This window comes from Cervus canadensis, chromosome 25 (assembly GCF_019320065.1).
Source record: "Cervus canadensis isolate Bull #8, Minnesota chromosome 25, ASM1932006v1, whole genome shotgun sequence".
NCBI classification, from domain to species: Eukaryota; Metazoa; Chordata; class Mammalia; order Artiodactyla; family Cervidae; genus Cervus; species Cervus canadensis.
In genome coordinates this window covers 2,189,737-2,212,675 of record NC_057410.1, presented here as the reverse complement: position 1 = coordinate 2,212,675, position 22,939 = coordinate 2,189,737, and the positions used below count along the sequence as shown (strand labels likewise).

The 22,939-nt window shown below is 54.3% G+C and overlaps 4 protein-coding genes across 5 annotated transcripts; 2 read left to right on the top strand and 2 right to left on the bottom strand.

The window, feature by feature from the left end:
- The first annotated feature begins 429 nt into the window (after positions 1-429).
- LOC122427212 (25-hydroxyvitamin D-1 alpha hydroxylase, mitochondrial) lies at positions 430-5,903 on the top strand. Of its 2 annotated transcripts, XM_043446503.1 has the most exons (9): positions 430-1,056; positions 1,648-1,838; positions 2,343-2,545; positions 2,626-2,826; positions 3,175-3,350; positions 3,557-3,729; positions 3,931-4,009; positions 4,274-4,471; positions 5,027-5,903. In XM_043446503.1, exons 1-9 carry the CDS (start codon positions 865-867, stop codon positions 5,138-5,140), a joined length of 1,527 nt encoding a protein of 508 aa, XP_043302438.1. In that variant the 5' UTR covers positions 430-864; the 3' UTR covers positions 5,141-5,903. The 2 variants fall into 2 exon arrangements, with proteins under 2 accessions (XP_043302438.1, XP_043302436.1); XM_043446501.1 differs by having other exon boundaries at positions 930-1,838.
- Positions 5,904-7,814: 1,911 nt separating this feature from the next.
- MARCHF9 (membrane associated ring-CH-type finger 9) lies at positions 7,815-12,390 on the bottom strand. Its single transcript, XM_043446505.1, has 4 exons — positions 11,953-12,390; positions 10,736-10,891; positions 9,865-10,057; positions 7,815-9,607 (listed from the first exon to the last, which is right to left on the bottom strand). Exons 1-4 carry the CDS (start codon positions 12,307-12,309, stop codon positions 9,273-9,275), a joined length of 1,041 nt encoding a protein of 346 aa, XP_043302440.1. The 5' UTR covers positions 12,310-12,390; the 3' UTR covers positions 7,815-9,272.
- A 3,461-nt stretch (positions 12,391-15,851) lies between these two features.
- Positions 15,852-18,920, top strand: CDK4 (cyclin dependent kinase 4). Its single transcript, XM_043446507.1, has 8 exons — positions 15,852-16,054; positions 16,456-16,692; positions 16,866-17,001; positions 17,119-17,286; positions 17,428-17,537; positions 17,791-17,841; positions 17,979-18,114; positions 18,529-18,920. Exons 2-8 carry the CDS (start codon positions 16,475-16,477, stop codon positions 18,619-18,621), a joined length of 912 nt encoding a protein of 303 aa, XP_043302442.1. The 5' UTR covers positions 15,852-16,054; positions 16,456-16,474; the 3' UTR covers positions 18,622-18,920.
- A 192-nt stretch (positions 18,921-19,112) lies between these two features.
- On the bottom strand, positions 19,113-22,015 carry TSPAN31 (tetraspanin 31). The gene is made up of 6 exons (XM_043446514.1): positions 21,685-22,015; positions 20,972-21,139; positions 20,621-20,701; positions 20,158-20,289; positions 19,747-19,860; positions 19,113-19,642 (listed from the first exon to the last, which is right to left on the bottom strand). Exons 1-6 carry the CDS (start codon positions 21,745-21,747, stop codon positions 19,568-19,570), a joined length of 633 nt encoding a protein of 210 aa, XP_043302449.1. The 5' UTR covers positions 21,748-22,015; the 3' UTR covers positions 19,113-19,567.
- Between the last annotated feature and the right edge of the window lie 924 nt (positions 22,016-22,939).

Here is a 22,939-nt window from a genome sequence, read left to right as displayed (position 1 = left end):
GGAGGATTCTGAGGCTAAAAGTGGAAAGGGGCTGCTGACTAGAAACACCCCCCCCACACACACACACACACACAGGAGACTGAGTCAGCTGGAGAGTCAGAACTCTCGCTTAACCCTTGCTCTGTCCAGGAGCCCAGAAAAATCTCTCAACTTTTCTAGTTTGCAATAGGGTTCTTCATTTCTGCTCCTCAAGTCCCATATTCCCATGGCTGGTAGGACAGGGCTTGTTGACCCAAAAGACCAACCCCCCTCTCCCCAAGGAATAAAAATGAAGGCTCCTGAAACCATTTTAACCCATGAACCCATCTGCCTTCTGTCCCGCTGGGGATAGGGGCAGGGGGAGCCATGTGGCAGTGCAGAAAAATTCTCAGGTACAGAAAAGGTGCAGCCCAATGGGGCAAGAATCTGAGGAGACCTCCAGCTGTGCCTCTTCCCGCTCTTCCTCCTGGATGAGCTGGAGGTCGGGAATTCCCGAGGAGGGCCCCCGGGGGGAGGTGGGGGCCCGAGCTCTCTGGGGAAGTGTTGGGAATACTGGGGACCGAGTCTGTATCTTGGTCAACTAAACCTCACCAAATAGACTTTCTGAGAAAGAGATCTTTAGGCTGATGGACTAGGGCACCAGCCCAGGAGAAACTGAGGCAAGCCTCGCCTCCCAAGAGGGTCCTGGTAACTTGAGACCCAAGGGCGCCGCCTTGGCCGCTCCGGCCCCGCCTACTGTTCCTGGGTGCTAATCCCCAGCACTCAGGAGAGGGGATTGGCTGAGGAGCTTGGAGGGGGCGTCGCCACTACCGCGCCCAAGAGTTAAATAGGAGCAAGGCAAGATGCTCTGGAGGAGCGAGCTTTGGTGGGTTCCCGAGCCAGACCATGACCCAGACCCTCAAATTCGCATCCAGAGTGTTCCATCGCGTCCGCTGTCCTGAGCTGGGTGCCTCACTGGGCTCCAGAGGCTCCGACTCAGCGCCCCGGGTTTTGGCGGACCTCCCAGGCCCCTCCACGCCCGGCTTCCTTGCGGAGCTTTTCTGCAAAGGGGGGCTGTCACGGCTACACGAGCTGCAGGTAGAATGGGGCGCCGTTCCCACGACTGAAAGCTGGGGAAGTTGGCTTTCACAAACCCTAGTGCAGAACGGAGCAAGGAGGGCGGGTGGGAACGGATGCCCATGAGTTACGGGAAAGACGAAGTTGGGACTGGGGGCGGTGGCTCGCGGGAAGCGGAGTTCCCTGGATACCCCGCGGAGGAGTGCGTTCAAAACGCGCCTTCTAGCGATGCAGGCGTCTGGAGGCTCGTAGATCCAGAACAAGTGCGCGGGAGGCGGGACTCTCTTAAAGCTAGAACGCTCCTATACCTTCCGTGGGGGCTTGTCCTAAGATGAACAGTCCACAGGAGGAGGCTTTAGGGATTTCTCCGCCCAGGTGGCCAAAGAGCGGTGCTGAATGCCAGCTTTGCGCCCAGCTCCTCCGTTTTGTCCATCACACCCAGACTTCCTAGGATGGGAAGTGAGGGAGAGGGGTTTGCAGCATCAGAGCCATACACCACTTGGGAGCAGAAGCTCCCGCTTTCAAACCCGAAACAGCGCCCCTGGAGTTGGCGCAGGCCCAGCCGGGAGCCCCCGGCCCGCGTCTTCAGGTCCGCTGCTCGCGCTCTCCCAGGTGCGGGGCGCCTCGCGCTTCGGGCCGGTGTGGTTGGCCAGCTTCGGGACGGTGCGCACCGTGTACCTGGCGGCCCCTACGCTCGTCGAGCAGCTGCTACGACAGGAGGGACCCCGGCCCGAACGCTGCAGCTTCTCACCCTGGGCGGAGCACCGTCGCCGCCGCCAGCGGGCTTGCGGACTGCTGACCGCGTGAGTCCTCTGGCCCCAAAGCCCCCGACGTCCAGCTGCCTTCCTCCCTTGCGGCCCGGGCTGGAGACAGTCTGGGGAGGTGGAGGAAGTTGGTCGTTCTCCCCAACCTTCTGGCAAACCGAGGTTCCCACCCCAGTCCGTTTCGCTCAAGCTCGGGTGGAGCCCGGCTCTCGTGCCTGTTCACCTCCTTATCTTTTGAAGCCGGAATCTTGGGGACTCGCGGAAGGGGCCGAGGCCCCAGGATCTAGATGCAAAGGAAGATTCTGTGACTCAGCTTACCCAGGAACCCAGGCCCCTCCGGGGCAGGAAATGAGTAACGAGGAGTGGGGATGGAAAGCGGGTGCAGGCAGGGTCAGGCTTCTGTACCCCCGAGGGAGAAGACGCTATCCCTCTCCTGGCCACCCCGGCCCGACACGCTCCATCTCCAGCGCCACCAGCCCCGTCGGGTCGCCTCTCCACACCACCGTCTGCCCTGACGCGCCCCCTCTCCGCACCCCCGCACAGGGAAGGGGAAGAATGGCAGAGGCTTCGCAGCCTCCTGGCCCCGCTGCTCCTCCGGCCTCAAGCGGCCGCCCGCTATGCCGGGACCCTACACGGCGTGGTCCGTGACCTCGTGCGGAGACTGCGGCGCCAGCGGGGACTGGGCGCCGGGCCGCCCGCCCTGGTTCGAGACGTGGCGGGAGAGTTTTACAAGTTTGGACTGGAAGGTGAGTCCCAGGACGGGAACACGCGTAGGAGGCCCCGGGCCGGGTCTCGGGGTGCCCTGACAGCGCCCCCTCCCGGCCAGGCATCGCGGCGGTGCTGCTGGGCTCCCGCCTCGGCTGCCTGGAGGCGGAGGTGCCCCCAGACACAGAGACCTTCATCCGCGCCGTCGGCTCGGTGTTCGTGTCCACGCTATTGACCATGGCGATGCCCAGCTGGCTGCGCCGCGTCGTGCCCGGGCCCTGGGACCGCCTCTGCCGAGACTGGGACCAGATGTTTGCATTCGGTAAGGCACGGACAGGTTAGGCGTCCCGGGTGCGCTGGGCTTTCCAGGTGGCGCTAGTGGTAAAGAATCCGTCTGCCAGTGCCGGAGACATAAGAGATGAGAGTTCGATTCCTGGGTCGGGAAGATCCCTTGGAAGAAGGCATGGCAGCCCACTCCAGTATCCTTGCCTGGAGAATCCCTATGGACAGAGGAGCTGGCGGGCTGTAGTCCGCGGGGTCGCAGAGAGTCGGGGACATAACTGAAGCGACTTAGCAGGCACACGCACGGCAAGGCACGGAACTGCGGGGGGCTGGGGGAGCATGAAGGTGTTCCCAGGCGGTGAGGGACACCCTGTCCCCGTCCCCGCAGCCCAGCAGCACGTGGAGCAGCGAGAGGCTGAGATGGCCCTGAGGAGCCAGCTTGGGAAGTCCGAGGAGGACGCGGGACCTGGGGCATACCTGACCTACTTCTTGCTCCGGAAAGAGCTGCCCGCCGCATCCATCCTGGGCAATGTGACGGAGCTGCTCCTCGCTGGGGTGGACACGGTGAGGTTCTCCCTCTGTGTTGGGAGCCCCACCTCCACAGCTTAATCTCCTCCATCTCGGGGCTATTTCCCTGCCGCTGGAAACCCACTGTGGTCCTCTAGGCCAGCTTGGCTTAGCACCTCCTGGGGTCCAGGCTGCCTCATATCCTGCCCCCTATGGTGGGTCCCCACTCTCAACACCTCTAACGCTTCCCCCTGTCCCCGCAGGTGTCCAACACGCTCTCCTGGGCTCTGTATGAACTCTCCCGGCACCCCGAAATCCAGACAGCACTCCATGCTGAGATCTCAGCTGCCTTGGGCCCCGGCTCCAGTACCCAACCCTCAGCCACTGCTCTGTCCCAGCTGCCCCTGCTGAAGGCCGTGGTCAAGGAAGTGCTGAGGTGAGGGGGCAGGAGAGGAGAGCTAGAGAAGATGCTGGGGGAGGGCTGGGGAAGCTTACGGGGGTGGGAGCTGGGAGAGAGGGTGCGGGACAACGGTACTCTCCCCCTGGCCAAGAAAGGGTTTGGAAGGAGAGTGGCAGGAGAGGAAGGCTATAGCCCTTGCTTCACCCTGTTGTCTCCCCTTTGTGCTCTGCCATCCAGACTATACCCTGTGGTACCTGGAAATTCCCGTGTCCCAGACAAAGACATCTATGTGGGTGAATATATCATCCCCAAAAATGTGAGTAGAGCCTACGGGCCCCTCCTGCTAAGCCATCCCTACCTTGGGACTGTTCCGGTTCTCAGATACTCTCCATAAGCCCTTCAAACCCTCTCCCTGGCCTCTCTGGGATGTAATGGGGCAGTAGAGAAAAGTAGCTCCAGAAAATGGCCGAATCGCAGTCCACCAGAACCTGCCTTCATCCCAGCCCACAGGTCCTGTTCTTTCCCTCCCTCCTGGCATTCTTGGGCCCAAATTGACAAGTTTGTTTTCCTCCCTCACCAGACGCTGGTCACTCTGTGTCACTATGCCACTTCAAGGGACCCGGCCCAGTTCCCGGAACCAAATTCTTTTCGTCCAGCTCGCTGGCTAGGGGAAGGTCCAGCTCCCCACCCATTTGCATCTCTCCCCTTTGGCTTTGGCAAGCGCAGCTGCATGGGGAGACGCCTGGCAGAGCTTGAGCTGCAAATGGCCTTGGCCCAGGTGAGTGATCTAGATCTTCTACCGTCCCCAGAGCAGAGGGCTCTAAACCCATATCTCTCCTTCTGATAGTCATTTTTTGTTGTTGTTCAGTCACTCAGGCATCTCTGACTCTTTGCAACCCCATAGACTGTAGCCCACCAGGTTCCTCTGTCCATGGGATTCCTCAGGCAAGAATCCTGGAGTGGGGTGCCATTTCCTTCTCCAGGGGATCTTCCTGACGCAGGGATTGAACCCACACCTCCTATTTGGCAAGTGGATTCTTTACCACTGAGCCCCCTGGGAAGCCCTCCTGATAGGCATATGGAAACATATAAGACTTGGGAGACCTAATCCTCTGAAATATGTCAGTCCCATCATAGGCCCGGAGGGTGAGTGAGGGTTTTTGGACTATCTTTTTCCCTACCATAATCTCTTACCCTCATTGACTAAGACATCCCCTAGTAGCCACAGGTGCCATTCCAACACTGACCATCCTAACACTAATAATGCCCGTTACCAACCAAGCCCACCATTGTAGATCCCTCCATAGTGATAGCCTTCTTCCTCCCTTTCCAGATCTTGATCCACTTTGAGGTGCAACCTGAGCCAGGTTCTGCCCCCGTCAGACCAATGACCCGGACTGTCCTGGTACCTGAGAGAAGCATCAACCTACAGTTTGTGGACAGATAGTCTGGTGGAAACAGGCTGTCATCATCACCGTGTCTCTCATCATAGGGGTTTATTAGGCATGAGACCAAGAGATGTATATTTCTCTGCAGTCTGTCTGGTTAGAAAGACCATAGCCAAGTGCTTGAAGCAGCCCTGATCGAGGTAGGAAGCATGCACCTGGCCTGACCCAGCAAGCCTTGAGAAAACCATGACCCATTAGCCTGCTTAGCCCTTCTAGTCACATGCATCCTTCAAGGGCCAGCTTCAGTGTTAACTCATCATGCTGGGTGGCCTGAGGAAGAATTCGACCCCTGGCCTTTTGGGGCCTCACAGTGTTTACTGATGCTGCCGGCTAAGCACTCACCATGGCCTGAGCTAAGTGTCTATCTGGTCTGCCCCTGGCTGATCCTCTCTCATTGCCTGTGAGCTCTTTGAGAGGAAGAATGAGGCCTTATTCTGTCCTCATACACCTTGCCGGGGCCCATCCCTGACTGGGTGACACCACGTGGACTCTCAGATTCTATCTGGATGAGGTGGCAGAAGGGACAAGCAGCTTCCCGGGCTCTGCTTCTTCCTCATCCTGCCCCTAGGAAGGTGAGTCTATCCTCACCTGGGTGATGATTTTAAAAAAAAACTCTCCTTGGCTCTCTGGTCACTATTAAGTTTGCTTGCCCCACCACTTAGATCCCAGGCAGAGATGTCTTTGGACCTAAGTCTTCCTTTTACATGTTGAAGTTTTTTAAATACTGTTTTTTAAATCAAAAAATTGTTTTGAATGTTCTATCCTTGACTTTTGACTGACTTATTTCCCTCACTTCCTACAAAGACCCGGAGGTAAGACCCTGACCCAGATTCCCTACGTTGGTTTCTCAGGTCCCGGAAGTGACCACCCGCCCCACCCCCACCCCCATAACAATGGGAGGTCTAGACACCTGGGAGAATGGTTTGCATCACAAACCCAGACACATTTCTACCTGTGGTGGGAACAGCCAAGTCTGGCTCCCTGTAAGAGATTAAGGAAGGGTGGTGTTGAAAAGTAGCTTCAAGGGCTAGGCTGTTAAAAGGGGTGGGGAGGGACTTGCAGAGATGGCCAGAGATGGTTGACTGTTTGGTAGAAGAGTGCTTTTGGAACCTGGACTGCCAGGACTAAAAGGACACCTTAGCTCGGCCACTCTGCCCTCTTCAGAGACGTTGCTCCAAGGTAATTTCCTTCAGAGAAAGATAAGGATACAGAGAGGTGATGTCAGAGAGGATGAACGCCAAGTGTGGGGGTGGCTGGAAGCCCGAGGGCACCAAAGCAGAAGAGGAGTGGGCAGCAAGCGTCCCTGTTCCCCTGAGTCAGCACTCTCTGGCCCCCCAGAGGCTGGACTCAGTTCTCTCCTCCTGATGTATATAGATTAACTCATTTTCCATACAAATGAATCTCTCAGCACCTTCCCTGCAGCGCCTCCCTCCCCAAGTCAGGACTTGTCCCCCTTCTTCCTGCTCCCCTCCATTCCAATTAGCAGATGGAGACGGAGATTTCACTTCACACTTCCTCCTCCTCTCACCACCTCAGCCCCTGCCCTAGACATGGCTCCCTTCCACAGAAACTCCATCAGCCACTAGTCTTCTGGGGGCTATCTATTTATGTAAGATCTACGGAGGGGTAGGGTATACCCCCAAACCTGTGCAAAGGCCAAGGTTCGGTGCTTTCACTGCTCCCCCTCAGCTGCGTTCTCAGTCTCTAACCCTACTCACTATCACTAGCTCACCTTGAACCTAAGTGACCTGCTTTTGGGCAGTTCTGAGCTTAGAGAGAGAGTAACTCCCCACTTCCTCTCAGACCTTTTCCCCTGGAATCAGTGGTCAAGATTTCTCACATTCATGCTCCTCATGGGAAAGTAGGCCTGCTCACTTGAGAAGGGCAGCAGATCTCATGGCCCTTTCCTGGACAACAATCCTTTAAAGGGGGAAAAAGGAGAGAGGACGATATAGATTGCCGGTCCCAACCTCCATACCTGTACCTCCAATGGTCCTGAAGGGGAGGGGAAAATGCTGTCTCACTTAGCCCCGTTTTAGGGCCCAGCATGGAAATGGACCGTGTGCTTGTACGTTAAGTGCCTATGTTCTTGGTTACATCTAAGCCTTTATGTGGGGCCATCAAGGGGGAAACTTCAGGCTGGGCACAGGAAACCCCACCTGTGTCATACCTACCTAAACCCTCTCTACTTGGATAAGAACTTGGAGTCACTTAGTTTTGCTGTTTCCCTTCTGGTTCTCACCAGCTAGTCTGTGAAAGGCACATCAGTGAAGTCTGGTCCTTCTGTGTCCCCAGATGGAGAATGTGGAAGGTTCTCTCTCTGGGGAAACTATTTCCCACTGGAAAAGGGTCGGGGGGGGGGGTATAGGGCTCAGCCTCAGTCTTCTCTCCACTTTAATCCCCTGAGGTTGGAAGTGATACACTTAACACTTCCAGGCTACTCACATCCAAGCACAGCTTTGATTCCTATTCTCCCAGGCGAGTCCAGGTGGCAGCACCATGGACAGCAGCTGAGACCCCTTTTGGAGAGGGACTAGGGAGGGCCATTTCCCAGGCAAGGATATGTGACCTTTAACAGAAAAGCATTCCCAAAACACCCCCAGGGAGAAGGCAAAGCAGAGCCTTCCCCGAGAGGAGGACCAATAATAGGAGAGAGAGGTCTCTGGATCTGACTTAAGCAATGTTATGAAGTAATTATTTTAATTGCTGATGAATAGTTCACATAAAAGACACCATCCTTCATATAACACACAGCCCCAAGGCCGCAAGAGAAAGGGGCCAGGCATCGCGCTGGCATCTTATTCAGTCCTTCCCAAACCTTTTCTCAGCCCTCTACGCACCTGCCTCAAAGCACAAGATCTTCCAGTTAATATCAACCAGCTGGGGCACACCAGGATCAGACCATGACCCTGAACAAGGGAGCCTAAACTGGGGCTGGAGACTCATAACCCTGGGACAGTCTGTCTGTCTCACTCCCGAGTCCAAATTCACTTCACACCACTTCTGGTGAGCACATTACCTAGCAGGGATTGATAGAACCTGCAAGATTCCCTGAACAAGGACTGCTCCAGCCCCCAATGTTTAAGGGACTGGAAGAGCTCTCATTCTTGCAAATAAACACCATCCTTCACATTTGCAATGTCTATTTCCCCTCAAATTTTCCGTATCTATTATGATACTTAAGACAAATTTCCAAGACTCTGTAACTCCAGTTGAAAAACATTTTGGAATTTGTAAATCAGCTATTATTTGAAATAAATGCACCATCAACTAGTCTAGAAATCTTTTTATGCCATCACTAATTTTCCCTACAATGGCATTCAACCTGTCCCTCATTTATCCTCAATTCAGCACCATGAGGTAGACAGGAAAACCACAGTGGAGATTTTTTTTCTAAATCACACAACACCCAGGTGTCAGGTCCACCCGAGATGCTTCTGAGCACTGCCACCCCGCAGCCAATGAGAATTATTCACCACCAAGTGGGAGTTACACCTCCAAATCAGAAACCACTGCTGCATTAGGGATTTGCAACCTCTGCAGAGAAACTTCCCCACACCTCCCAACCCTCCAGAAAACCCCCGGATGAGAAAGGAGTCTCCATGTGCATATAAATGATTCTTTATGCCCTTCCCCCCATGCAATGGGGGGGTGGAGCACAGGGAAGTACCCCCGCCCTCATGCAGGGAACGGGAGGTCAGTGTTTACTAGTCTTATTGCCAGCTGCCCTGTGGCCATGGGGTGGGGAATGGGGTGGGGGTCTACAGCCCCTTTCTTCTGGCATTGGTCCCCCTTCACCAAGTCACCATAGTGGAGCTGGGGGGCTGGAGGCCCTAGGAGCTGAGGTAAGGACGGTTCTCTAGGGAAGAAATGATGCTCTCCCCACCTGCCCACTGGCTGCCCCAGGATGAGTGTGAGGGGCTGTCAGTGGGGACTGGAATGTATCCAGGTGTCTCTACCCAGCGGGCAGTAGAGGCCAGACAGTGTCTCCAGCGTGAAGCTGTCCACGGAGACCCTCGGTGGTGGAGGCGGTGTGCCCCGGACACCTTGTCCAAGTGGTGCCTCCAGCAGCCACGACAGCGCATCTCTGGCCGATGCATTGACTCAACATCCCCACTCCTGAAGTTCAGTTCAGACTGTGGTGACCCTCATGACAACTTCACGGCCAGAATTGGAACTGGAACGGGCATCTGGTGGCCGCAGCTGTCCAAGGAGATGCAGGATTGTGTAGCCACAGCGCTGAGGCAAGAGCGTCCGCATGCGCTGGGCAGCCGGGGGGCGGCTGGTGGCCCCAGCAGGGGGGCCCGTCCGTGAGGTCCTGGGGCCCGGCTTCCCTGCCGTCCCTCCCCCTGCATCTCCTCCTATGTCCTTGGTCTTGTCATAATTCAGGACCTTCCACTGCTGGTTTACTGCCTGCCAGCGCTTGAAGATACGGTAGACGGAGGAGCCTTCATGGACGATGAGGCCTGAGCAAGAGGATGAGAAGTCCAGAGTCAATGCTGCCCAGACCTAGACCAGAGGCACTTAAGCCAACATTTCTCCAGGGGGAGGAGATAGGGTTGCAAAGGGCCCGGAGAAGCAGGTAAGGGAGGGACACCAGGATTCCCCTAAAGGTTCTCAATGGCAGAAAACACGGCCATGAGACTGAGGGAATGGGCAGGGAAATTGAAGTGTGTCAGCTGGAGGAAAATGCTGAGCAGGGGGGAGAGAGAGGTGCCCTCACCTATGCAGACAACATCCATGAAGCCATACATGCCATAGCAGATCTGAAAGAGCAGATCTTGCCGTTGCCACTTGGCTGAAGGGCTAAGTGAGGACCAGATGAGCCAGGAGATGCTAGCGACGAGGAAGAGTGAGCCCAGAACTATGGCTGCAATCTGGACCTTCTCGATGACTGTCAGGGAGATGGCCTGCCACTGTACGGGAGAAAAGGCTCCAAAAAGTCACAGAAAGAGATGGAAAGCCAGGTTAGGGTTGCCCTGAATAGGAGGATGCACAAGGAGCCTTCCTGAAACCCTTCAGGTAGGACTAATAATCTGTCTTCTCTGTGCCTTGATCAAGTCTAGAATGTGGCACTTCTCATATTGTTTGAGACCATTTCCTGTCTTATTTTAGAAAGGCATGACAGACAACTGCTCGGAAATCAGATCATCTAGGATCTGAATTCCAAATCCTTACTCACTTTCTGGCTGAGCAACTTCGGGCAAGTTTTAAAATTTACTTGTGCCTCAATGTCCTCACTGACTTAAAATGTAGATACTAATGGCACATAATTACTAGGATTAAAAGCGTTAATACACACCAAGAACCTGACACACAGATAACTCTACATGTCTGCTTCCAGCAGTAACGGCAGCCCGACTGCCTTTTCCTCTTTCACTGTCCCAGGGCCTGGCACACAGGTGGCGCCCAATAAATGTCTTTGTGAGTAAATGAAGGAAGGGAGATATTTATAGACAGGAGATGATGATAACGGAGGAGAGGGTGACTTTGAAACAAGAGTAAATGGATGAAATGAGCTGCCTGGAGGGCCCCTGATTCTAACTGCTGAAGGGCCCCTGCCCCAGTCTCAGGGTGCTCCCCTTATACCTCACCTGCAAGGGATTCTTGGTGCTGATTGCCAGGACCTGGTACTTGAAGTAGCAGAGCTCACAGCTCCAGGAGCCCCTCTCGCTGATCCAGCGGATGAGGCAGGGCTGGTGCGTGCAGCGCACGGAGCCGTCGCAGCGGCAGGGGCTCAGGAGCTCCCCCTGGAGGAAGAGTGAGGAGAGACCCTGTCAGCTATCGCCACCCGAGCTCCCCACTCCAGGAGTGGGGTCAGCGATCGCCACCCCACTCCAGGAGAGGGAAACCTCTTCTCCAGGTGTCTACTACCTTAAAAAAAAAAATCAGGCCTTTCATCCAAAACAAAGCAAGACGCTAAGGCTACAAGCCCAAAAGAAAAAATTCAGAGTTCAAGGTAAACTTCCCGGACCCAGTAGAAGAGACAAGAGAAGGGATGGGGAGGGGGGAGTTGGCTGGTAAATACTGGGTCTTCTCTGTTCCTAGAGTTTGAGGAGGGTGCTCCTTCAGGCTTCCCAACCGGAAGGCCACCCCTTAGGATCTGGAGAAACAGAAGTGCAAGCTTCTGAGCCATGCCTTCCTAACCCATTCCATCACCGCAAAGTGTTTCACAGATGTGGTGCAGACTGGAATAGGTTACAGTCCTCAGTTTCCAAGAATCAGAAAGGAAGATATCCTAAGGGTGGGAGTGGAGGCTGTTCCCCTTTAATCAAAGTAATTTCTCAAGACAGGAAGAGGCACCCCCTTGGTGCCATCCCGGGACAACTTTGTCCATAACATTTAAACAAAGAATATTCTTTGGAATGAGAAGGAAAGTTGTGGAATGGGAAGTGAAGAAAAGTGCCCCACGGAGAGAACTGCTGAGGGAGGCGACGGCACCGGCTGGGCGTCTCCTTTCAAGGTGGGAACAGAAGCATTCTCCTGTCTACCCACCTCCCAGCCCTCAGCCTTACAGAGACCCTGGGGTGAGAGAAGTGGGGGAGAAAGGCTGCCTCGGTTAAGCCGAGAGAAGGATGTGGGGCCCTCCCAGGAGAAAGCCCCACCCCTTCCTGGAGACCCCTGATCCGCCGCCACCCCAAATCTGCGCTCCTGGAGTCTCCAGCCAAGCCCCCCAACCTCACTCCATCTCCACCCCAGGTCCCTGGGTCCCGCCCAGCCTCCCCAGGCCCCGCCCCCCGCTCCCGGTCTCCCCGGGCGCCCCAGGTGCGCGCCCCCACCCTCCCCGCCCCGCCGGGTGCCCGGGCCTGACCTGCTCAGGGCCCTGGAAGCAGATTCGGCACTGAGGGGTTCGGAGCCCGCTGTCCAGGCTGCTGCTGAGCGACAGGGCGTCCAGAGCGCCCGGGGGCGGCGGCGGCGGCGCGGGCGGCGGCGGGGGTCCGGCCCGCGGCTCCTTGTCGCCGGCCAGGCCCCGGGCTCTCGGCTCGGACCCGTAGTACTCCTCTTCGTCGTCGTCGCCGTCCCGGGCCGAGCAGCCGGCGAAGGGCGCCCAGCCGCAGCCGCCTCCCCCGCCCCCCCGGGGCTGCGGCTCGGCCGGGGGCCGCCCCCCGCCCGTCAGCACCAGCAGCTTCAGCTCGTTGAGGAACATGCGGAGCCGAGACTTGAGCATCGTCCGGGCGCCGGGGGGCGGGGGGCGGCGTGCAAGGGGGGCTCTCGGGCGGCGGGGGGAAGGGAGAGGACAAGGCCGGGAAGGGGGCGCGCGCTGGAGAGCCAAGCCCGGCTGGGGTCTACGGGGCCTGCGAGAGCCGTTCACTGCTGCCACCGCCGGGACTCCGGGGTTTGCGGGGCCGAGAGGGCTGGCGGCCCGGGGGCGGCGGGGCGGGCAGCCATGGCCGGGGCAGGGGGCGGGGTGGGAGGGGGCTCAGGGTGCCGCGCCCCGCGGGTCCGGGTCCGGAGCGGGCCGGGCCCCCGGGGTTACGAGCCCCGGTCCTCCTGCGCCGGGGCCGCCCCCCATCGCCGTCTTGCTGGCCCCAGTCCCGCTCCGGCTCCGGCTCCGGCTCGGCCCGTGCGCTCGGCGGTGGCAAATGGCGGCTCCTTCCGGCGGCGGCGGCGGCGGAGACCCCCCCGGAGCGGCGGGCGGGCGGGGCGGGAGCCGGGGAGCCGGTGAGGGATGGAGGGAGGGGCGGGGCGGGGAGGGGGAGAGGAGGAGAAGGGGCCGCGGCTGCGCATCCCCGCCCTGCCCCGCGCGAGCAGGTGTCCCCAGAGGCGGGGGCGAGTGTGCGAACCCGGGGGAGGGCGGAGGGAGGGGCGTGGCCAAGGCAGGGGGGTGTGCACATGGGTAAGAGAATAGGTGTGTGAATGGGGGTGTGGGGGGGAGCGGGTGAGGATGGAAGGTGTGTGGTCACAGGCGCAGGTGCACCAGGGAGGGAGAGGCTTGTGCAAAATGGGAGTGTGCAAAGCAAGCTAAAAAAAAAAAAGAAAGCTAAGCAAGGGTCCGAGGTGAGTGAGCAAGACATGGGCTCAAGCAATAAACACTTCTACACAAAAGACTGAAAAGTGTGCACAGTGTGGGGCCGTGGAAAAGAGATGAATGTGTCAGGGGTGGAATTGGATTGTATGGAAAACAGAAGTGTGTAATTGTAATGTATGAGGGAGGTGAGTGAGCAAAGGAGCGGAGTGTTAAAGGGGGGAGTGTCTTTCCTGGTATTCTCCTGACCCACCACCACTGCACTGAAGTGAACCACACCTAACACACACACCTACACACCCGAGCACGCACACACATGCTTAGCTCTTTGTTGTATGGGAGGCGGGATCTTGACCCTAAGAACCAGTTGAACCCTCTCATCCCTTATTTCTACCTTACAGTTACATCCTCCCTCTCCTCTCCTTATCAATGCTGTGGGGAAAGGAATTCCAGGGAAGTTCATTGGGTCAAACACACTGGGAAAAAATTAATTAGTAAAAAAAGTAATTAACAGGAAAAGGGAGGGTATGTAATCAGGGACAGACTGCCAAACTAAGGATCCTCAATAGAAAGTGATTAAGGAGAGTAATGCTCTTACAAAGCATTCAAATATTTTGGATGGATGGATGAATGAATCAGAAAAAGGGTCTGGAACCCAAGCCAAGATGGAGGATGACTTCTATTTTAAAAACAGCGAGCTTATGTGGAGGGTGAGGCTAAAGTGGGACCTTGCTGGTGTAGGACGGAAGTTTAACACACTCAGAGACACTTAGCCTTCCAGAGGTTTACAAACCCACCAATCCTAGCAAAATAGTCAATGAAACATTCACCTCACAAGCCCCGTAATCAGTTAGCACCTTGGGATTTTTCTTACCAGAATTCCAGTTGCCTTTGCCAGCAAAGGCCCAGGACTACAACTATCAGAATGCAAAGAGGGGAAATCTGTACTGACAAGTCTTCCATTTCGCCCTGGAGCATGGTTTATATGAATCTCAAGCTTGAACTCATATCCTCAGCCAGATGATTAAGGAGAACAGAAGTTAGGGCACAAGGAGAGCAAATAGAGTAAAAGAATGGTTTCAGATTTTAGACAGTTTATCATAAATGAGAAACTGATCCCTTCTTTTCCTTATTCCCATTCTCTCGAAGGGTTGGGAGACAAAGAAGCTGGAATCAGTAAGACAAGGGAAGTCAGAGAAACTTGCCTGTTGTCTACCTAGATGTCTGTGAGCAGAGGTTGTTTGGGAAAAGTCTCTTAGGGTAAGGTCTAGGAAAGCTGGCCACAGGGGAAAAAAGAGAAATGCAATGACCCCATATAAGGAGTCACAAGGTTTGCAGAAGGGAACACTCATTTTCATGCAGTGTGGTGATAACTTCCTTGCTCATGCTCACTCCTATGTCTCTCTCTATGTGATGTATATAATATCATACACACATGTCATACCATCTTATTGCAGAAAAGAACCTTAAAGGTCAAGTATTCCTCTTTCCAGCTCATCAATAACTTCTCTGCCAGAAGGTATCTGGTCTCTGCTTTAACACTCCCAGGAAAAGGTGGAAGTTGGGAAGAGGGGACAACATTACCTTGCCACACGTCCTGTTGGATTATTGTACTAACCTGCCTTCCATCAGTCTTTTAATACTAGTTTCGTACTCAGATGGGCAGCCCCTTGGACTGCAACGAGATCCAACCAGTCTATCCTAAAGGAAATCAGTCCTGAATATTCACTGGAAGGACTGATGCTGAAGCTGAAACTCCAATAGTTTTGGTCACCTGATGCAAAGAACTGACTCACTAGAAAAGACCCTGATGCTGGGAAAGATTGAAGGCGGGAGGAGAAGGGGACGACAGAGGACGAGATGGTTGGATGGCATCAGACTCGATGGATATGAGTTTGAGTAAGCTCCGGGAGTTGGTGATGGACAGGGAAACCTGGGGTGCTATAGTCCATGGGGTCGCTAAGAGTCAGACACGACTGAGCAACTGAACTGAACTGGGCACTGCCTACTCCCTATTTTACATGACCACATATAAAATATGGGACTATATCTTTATAGATAACCTTATCACTAGTTGAAAAAAAGGTCGAGACACGAAAAAAAAATTTTTTTTTTTTATTAGTTGGAGGCTAATTACTTCACAACATTTCAGTGGGTTTTGTCATACATTGACATGAATCAGCCATGGAGTTACATGTATTCCCCATCCCGATCCCCCCCTCCCACCTCCCTCTCCACCCGATTAGGAAGCAAGGACTCAGTAAACATTTGCTGAATGAATGAATGAAACAAAGACACAAATGAGAACATGTTTTCCGCTGGCGATGGAGCAGAAAGACGACAGCACCACCTCCCGTCCCTCGACCCACCTCCCCGCTTAAAGAGAGTGAGAGACGGGTAGTGAGACTCAGGCTCGGCCTGCAGCCCAGAGTTGGGAATCCTGGGTGGCCCAGGTTGCCATGGCACCGCATTGGCCTCCACCCTCTCTCTTCTCCCGCCCCTCCGCCCCACAGCCCCAGCCAGAGTTAAGGCAGCCAGTCACGTGCCCTTCAGCGTAACCACACCTCTGCTCCTCCAAGCAATGTCAAGCGGTCACGTGTGATAGCAACAGATCACGTGGTATCATCTCTACTCCACCTCTTTCCCCTCCTCGCCCCTTTCGCGTTCAAAGCCGCTTCCCGGCTGCCCCTCTGCGCATGAGCAGCCTGGTCACGTGGTCCGAACGTCCGGCGTTCGCCCCGCCCCTCCGATTTCCGCGCGCCTCTTTGGCAGCTGGTCACATGGTGAGGGTGGGGGTAAAGGGGGCCGCTCTAGCCTGCGGCCTGTGTCTATGGTCGGGCCCGTAGCGTCCAGCTGCCCAGGACAGACCTCGAGTGTATGGCGCTGCAGGAACCGGCTCCGGGGTCCGGATAACGGGCCGACCCCGCAGCTCCTGACACGGGGCGAGGTGAGCGTAGCCCTTTTCAGGAATGGGGACCATTCTCGCCCCCCACTGCGTCCGACGCGGGCTGGTTATAGAAGGATTGCTCGAGGGCGGGAAGTGGGGCAGGATGTGATAATGTTCCTTTGTGGCCGATGGGAGGTGTAATTTCAGGAACTGGGTGTTGGGTCTTTGATGTAGGGGGTGTGTCGTATGGGATTTCCCTTGTGTCGGGCTCGGTGGTCCCAAAGGAAAATGCATTTTTGAAAAAGTGATAGGGCCTCTCGTGGCTGGAGGGTTTGGGGTTATTGTGTTACCCAGGGGGCTGCCCTCAGGGAAGTGCGGGGATGCTGCTGGTGTTGTCTGTGCGATGTATTTCGTGGGAGTCGCTTTGTTGCTGCAGGCTCATTGAGCCTCTGTGATTGTAGGCTCTCTTCTGGTCTGAGAATGGCTACCTCCCGATATGAGCCAGTGGCTGAAATTGGTGTCGGTGCCTATGGGACAGTGTACAAGGCCCGTGACCCCCACAGTGGCCACTTTGTGGCCCTCAAGAGTGTAAGAGTCCCCAATGGAGGAGGTGCTGGAGGGGGCCTGCCCATCAGCACCGTTCGGGAGGTGGCCTTACTGCGGCGTCTGGAGGCTTTTGAGCATCCCAATGTTGTCAGGTGAGAAGCAGATGGAAGGGTGGGAGTGGGTCGTGAAAGGAAAAAGACTCCACATCTAACCTGTAGATGTGGAGTGGTGGCCGGAAGAGGCGTGGGAACCCCGAGGAGGTAGGGGAGGCCCGGTCGGTCGGTCCGAGACCATTGCTCAGCGAGTGACCACTTGTTCTGGCCAGGCTCATGGATGTCTGTGCCACAGCCCGGACTGACCGGGAGACCAAAGTGACCCTGGTGTTTGAGCATGTGGACCAAGACCTCAGGACGTATCTGGATAAGGCACCCCCACCAGGCTTGCCAGTGGAGACCATAAAGGTAAGTAGGGTGGGCAGACCCTGAGAGGTAGCTTGAGACCTTCGTGGTAGTTTCTGTTGTAATTTCAGGTGTGGCACCTGGTTCCCAGTTTCTCTGTACTTCCCGCTTCCAAACCAGGATCTGATGCGTCAGTTTCTAAGAGGCCTGGATTTCCTTCATGCCAACTGCATTGTTCACCGAGACCTGAAGCCAGAGAACATTCTGGTGACAAGTGGTGGGACAGTCAAGCTGGCTGACTTTGGCCTGGCCAGAATCTACAGCTACCAGATGGCCCTTACCCCTGTGGTCAGTAGAATGATGGTGGCCAGGATGGGATCTGGCTGGGGGAGAAGAGTGGTTGCCCATAGCGGTTGAGAAGGAACGTGTTTTTTCATGTGCTTTGCAATAACTTGCAGGACTCTCATCCACACTACTTATTCCTATCAGGTTGTTACACTCTGGTATCGCGCTCCGGAAGTTCTGTTGCAGTCTACATATGCAACACCCGTGGACATGTGGAGCGTTGGCTGTATCTTCGCAGAGATGTTTCGTCGAAAGTATGGGGCCCAAGTATCCCAAACATTTTTAATTTCCCCAGTCTTTTATTCATAAACCACACCCATACCCTGCCCGCTCTTCCACTTACTACTGGCCACCTTGTTCATAGCCGGAAACTCTGAATTAGGAATTTCAGAATTAGGAATTTCATAGCCCTTTATTCTTCACGCCCTGTTTTGAGCCACTAAGCAGTCATCTACCACCCTGTCTTTGAAAGACTGCTACCGGAATGAATGTCTCTTTTCACCTTAGGCCTCTGTTCTGTGGAAACTCTGAAGCTGACCAGTTAGGCAAAATCTTTGAGTAAGTGACCTGCAAGGGGGAAGAACTTTGCATTTCGAGTCCTCTTTCTACTGAGCCCTTGATAGCAGCTGGCTTTGCCCCTGGAGATGGGGGCTGGAAAAGGGCCTTCCTGACCAGAATTCTCCTGTTCCCCATAGCCTGATCGGACTGCCCCCAGAGGATGACTGGCCCCGAGATGTGTCTCTACCCAGAGGAGCCTTTTCCCCCAGAGGGCCCCGGCCAGTGCAGTCGGTGGTCCCTGAGCTGGAGGAATCTGGAGCACAGCTGCTGCTGGTAATAGACTCAGGCATGGGCACTGGGAGAGATTGCTGGGGCAAATCACGTTTGTCGCTCAGTCGTGTCAGACGCTTTACAACCCCATGGACTGTAGCCCACTGGAGTGGGTTGCCATTTCCTTCTCCAGGGGATCTTACAAACCCAGGGATTGAACCCAGATCTCCTGCATTGCAGGCAGTTTTTACCACTTGAGCCACCAGTAGGGGGAAATGGAGCAGGATAAAAGGAATCCAAGTGCATTGTTGATACAGAGACTTGTCAGTGAACGGGCTGGTTTTTTTTTTTTTTTACTGTTTTGAACGGCTGTCCACAAGAGGGATAGAGAAGATCACCCATTCTAGCTATCGCTGGAGGTAAGCAGGAGTCTTTTTTGTTTCTTGCATGTTTCCTGACCTTTGTGTCCCTTCTCAGGAGATGCTGAGTTTTAACCCACACAAGCGAATCTCTGCCTTCCGAGCGCTGCAGCACCCTTATCTACACAAGGCAGAAGGTGACGCAGAATGAGCAACGGAATGGCTGGAACAGAACCAAGGCGAGAGACCACCAAATTTCCCTTCCTTTGAACACTTGAGTGGAGAGCCCCACCACTGAGAAGGCAACCTCTGCCTTCACCTCTGAAGCTGTGGCGACTCCTCCTCCAACTTTTTACAGACAATATTTTACTGCCTTAACGACATTCCCCTCCCACCCTTTTGAGGCTTATCCTTATCCTGTGTCCCTACACCAAGGGGTATGTCCCTTGTTCTCTCCTTCTTTATACCTTTATATTGGGATCCTTTTTTATACAGGACAAACAAAACAAAGAAATATGGTCTTTTTTTTTTTTTTTTAATGTTTCTTCCTCTGATTGGCTTTACTATTTGGGGATTTGAAAAAAACCCATTTGGAAGATGGAACTTCCTTGCAGATTATCTTTAGATCACAGGGTCTACATAGTCAGTGGAGCCCCTCAACTAACAAGAGAAGAAAAGGCACTTACATGGCTTCTTTGATTATAGAGTTTAAATGGTTTTTATTTTTATATTCACTGAACTTCCCCAACCAGGTCCTCCTTATTACAAGAGTTCTTGGTAGTTTTCTCTCTGGATCTGTCCCTGATTTACCCTTGGAGCAAAGATGTGTTGAGGTGGTCCAGCATGTGTAAGGGAGAAGAGGGGAAACAGCCAGGAATGACTCCAACCCCCATCCCATCTCACGTAATCCTGGAAACTTCCCATATCCACTTAGGGAGAGAAGAAGGAAGAAGGGTTTTTCTTTATTCCTTATAATCTTTCTCCCAGTAAAACATCAAGGCATAAAGCCTAACTGTTCAGTCATCTTTAGGGAACATGGCAAAGGGCCTTTCCTTTTTCTCAAACAAAAAGGGCTAGAGACCCCAAGTTTTCCTTAAGGGGAAAAAAAAGCTTAGGGAGAGCAGACAGCAGAAGAGATGTCAGAAGGATCCAGAGTCTCATAGAAAGGCACTGGGGTTGGCTCGAGGATCCTTCTGATTCCGAAATCTCATCGCTAGCCAAACACCAAGGATCTGTAGACAGAGAGAAAAGAGATACGCACAAACTATGAATCTGGGGCTAAGACTTGGAGGTGTAGAGAAGGCATAAGGGATATAAGGGAACTAGAGAATGTTACCTCTGTGAAGCTAAAGAAGAGTCCAACACCCCCCAGGATTTTCAGGGCCTCATCTGAATGCTTAAGAAATTTTTCTCCACACATCTGACATGTGGGGCTCCTGCTCTTGCAGACCTGAGGGAAAAACACACACATGCATGTTTGATGCTACGGTGCTGTATCGTAACTATGGTGAATGACTCTAGGAATTATTTTCCAGTTCCTGATTAGTATCCTATAGACTGGACTCACTTGGCTAATTCTCTAGAATCTGTATCCATCCCCCAGCTACCAGCACACAGCCCCAGTACGAGTGAGCTGCTAGAGACAGGCAATCACAAGCTCAAATCTGCCAATGTGAGCATCGGCCTTAGCCAGTTTTCTATCACACAGACCACCGCCACCCCCCCACCCACTCCCATGCCAGCTCACTGCAGTGCAGAAAGCATAATCTTGTTGATCCAGGGTTGTAAGGTTGAACAAGCCACAGCAATCAAAGCTTCTTTCCAGTTCATCCCGGGTCTTGTTGCTCATGACCCACCAAGAAGCATTGATGACATCTGTCTGGAGGATACAGGCAGAAGGAAATCATTTGATGCTGCTAACCTTAAGAATCCCCTACATTTTCACCCCAGTTCCAGTTCCAGTGCTTCAGTTTCCTTTTTTAAGCAAAGGGAGTTAACGTCCTTCAAAAGCAAAGGTGCAGACACAGAAACTATCCACTTCCTTCTGGATGGTGCTCATGGTCGGTCAGCCGGACATCCCAAAGGAAGCAAACAGCTCTGGAAGTAGTGGCTCTAAGAATGATCTTTGGAGCCAGACAGAGTAAGGAGTCAAGAGGTTAGAGGGTTGGGGGGGGGGGGGGGAGTGAGTACTTGAAAGGGCACCTTCTTACCTGTTTGCTTAGGTTAATAGCCAGACATGAGCAAGAGATTCCAAACTGGAAGATGAAGACCAAACCAAGGATGATCATGTACTGAGAGGAAGAGTTATGGAGAAAAAAAAAAAAAAAGTCCCAGATTCCTTTATGGTCCACCTATAATAACAATCTGATCTAGTCAAAGAACTGACACAGTTATGTCAGTTGAAAACAAAATCACTGGCTTTTGTTTCATAGAGTATGGTATAAGGGGGGGCAAGGAGACATACCCCCCCAAACACCGGAGGTCTCCTGCCCTGCTTTCTGACTTCCTAGCTGACAGTCCTCCCAGGAGCCCGGTGCCCCGGCCCCTTCAGGTCAGGATACAAAGAAAAGCAGCACTTGGTGATGGTTGACAGCGCCCACCAGCCCAGCAACCGCGATGAGAAGAAGGAAGACTCCCACCGCGATGACTCCTCCGATGATGTGGATGCTGGACACCAGACCCAGGCCCTTGGCCCACGCAGCCACTCCAATGAGCAAGAAGCCTACCAGCTACAGGAAACAGCAGGGTGTATCTCAAAAGAGCGCCAGTGTGCATCACCGCCAAGGGCCGAGGTCAGAGCGGTGCCGGACACTAAAGGAGAGCTGAGTTTTGCGTGAGTGAGCGAGAGGAGGTAGGACCAGGACCAGGACCAGGACCAGGACCGTCCCCGGACACCACTCCCGTCAGAGGTCAGAACGGCTGGAACAGGGCTGAGAGGCGGCAGGGAGCGTGAAGTGTATGAACATAAAATGGAACACTTAGCTTCATCCATCACTTCCATTTGGGAGAAGCCTAAATTCAGAAGAGGGAGGGCTGGGCCTTGAGCCCCACGATGAGCCTTCACTTCACCACCCCCCCACCCCTAGATAAACGCTCTGATCACCGGAAGTCTCCCCTCTTCCCACGGAAGTCTCCAGGAATCCCCTCGTCGCCGGAAGTTCCCGGGAATCTTCCCGGAACCCCAGTACATCCCTCTCCCCATCCGAAGTCCCCTAGACATTCTCTCCACTGGCCTTTCCGCCCTGGAGCTTCCCCCCCACCTCTAAAACCTCACCATGTAGACCACGTTGAGCGCGCAGAGCGCATTCTTGGAGCAGGCAAAGCCTCCGCAAACCATCTCCCCAGCTTTGGGGACCCAAGTGGTCCCAAGGACTTGGGGGGACGGTCTCGCGGACCGTCTTCTTGGACCCCGACAGCTTCTGTCTCTTTAAATCGAGTCCAGCCAAACCCAAGCCTCTGCGCCTGCACCGTCCCACCCCCGCCTTTGGATTGGCGAAACTCGGGCCTAATCTAGGACGTCGGTGGACTGAATGCCAGCCAATCTGCATCGCGTCACTGGCCCGCCTGCCTGCTCCTCCTTTAGGTTCTTTATTGGTTGAAACTTAAAACTGGGGGCAGGGCTTCCAGAGCGTCTCATAGGGACCGGAGCCTAAATTTCAAAACCCCGGATTGAAAACGGAGTTTTCTGTGGTGGCGGCTGCAAGAGGACTTATCCGAGGGAGGAGGCTCTCGGGAAACTCCGGTGAAGAGAAGGTGCTTCAGGGGCCAGGTGAAAGGGCTCCTCCCCTCAAGGGACGGCCCTCCCGCCCCTTTCCCCTTGCCCCGCAATGACCTCATGATGACGCTCTCGTTTGCTACTATTGCATCACATTCGGGGACACCCAGAGAAGCAAGACTCAGCTGTTTAGCCTGGCCACAGAGGCCGCAGGTTGGGCATACCGCCACCTAGCAAACATGCTCATCTTTGCAAGTGCGTCCGCTAGTACACATCCCCTCCTGATGGGGTGTGAACATGCTAGAAATTCAGTATGAAAATTAGCAGCCTCGGAGCGGCGCGTTCCTGTATGTGACAAAACCACAAGACGCACATGAGTGTGCTGGAGTCTTCAGAGCACATGCCTGATCCTGCGCGGTAAAAAAAAAAAAAAAAAAGACAAAGGGAGGGGCCTGGAATATGAATAAATATCAGGGGAAGGCGGAGCCTTCACATTTTCACTCCAGGGGCGGGCGTAGTGGTTGATCAATATCTGTTTATTAAGGAATAAATGCTTTGACGCGCCGCCTTTTGCATGGGGATAGGAAAAGACATAGTTCCTCTTTCCACCAAAAGAAAGAGGCAGTCGTAGTAGGAACACAAATGAAAAACCTCCCTTCAGCCTTACAGAATGATTTACATTCGTGTGTACTTAGAGTCTATGACCGCATAAGTGGCACCATTTTACCGCGCAAGTCAGACCGCAGGGCTTCCAACTTTGCGGCTTACTAGCTGTGTAACCTTTGGCCAGTTACTTAAGCTCCCTCTGCCTGTT

Bases quoted from the DNA above. Each gene is read 5' to 3' on its own strand.
- LOC122427212 (XM_043446501.1), top strand. From the start codon at position 1,432: ATGCCAGCTTTGCGCCCAGCTCCTCCGTTTTGTCCATCACACCCAGAC. The intron at 1,839-2,342 runs GTGAGTCCTCTG...ACCCCCGCACAG, and splicing joins GCTTGCGGACTGCTGACCGC to GGAAGGGGAAGAATGGCAGA. The intron at 3,730-3,930 runs GTGAGGGGGCAG...TCTGCCATCCAG, and splicing joins GTGGTCAAGGAAGTGCTGAG to ACTATACCCTGTGGTACCTG.
- MARCHF9 (XM_043446505.1), bottom strand. From the start codon at position 12,309: ATGCTCAAGTCTCGGCTCCGCATGTTCCTCAACGAGCTGAAGCTGCTG. The intron at 10,892-11,952 runs GTCAGGCCCGGG...CTCTTCCTCCAG, and splicing joins GCTTCCAGGGCCCTGAGCAG to GGGGAGCTCCTGAGCCCCTG. The intron at 10,058-10,735 runs GTGAGGTATAAG...TCTCCCGTACAG, and splicing joins GCACCAAGAATCCCTTGCAG to TGGCAGGCCATCTCCCTGAC.
- CDK4 (XM_043446507.1), top strand. From the start codon at position 16,475: ATGGCTACCTCCCGATATGAGCCAGTGGCTGAAATTGGTGTCGGTGCC. The intron at 17,287-17,427 runs GTCAGTAGAATG...TATTCCTATCAG, and splicing joins AGATGGCCCTTACCCCTGTG to GTTGTTACACTCTGGTATCG. The intron at 18,115-18,528 runs GTAATAGACTCA...GTCCCTTCTCAG, and splicing joins CTGGAGCACAGCTGCTGCTG to GAGATGCTGAGTTTTAACCC.
- TSPAN31 (XM_043446514.1), bottom strand. From the start codon at position 21,747: ATGGTTTGCGGAGGCTTTGCCTGCTCCAAGAATGCGCTCTGCGCGCTC. The intron at 20,290-20,620 runs GTAAGAAGGTGC...TGTATCCTCCAG, and splicing joins CTATTAACCTAAGCAAACAG to ACAGATGTCATCAATGCTTC. The intron at 19,643-19,746 runs GTAACATTCTCT...CTCTGTCTACAG, and splicing joins TCTTCTTTAGCTTCACAGAG to ATCCTTGGTGTTTGGCTAGC.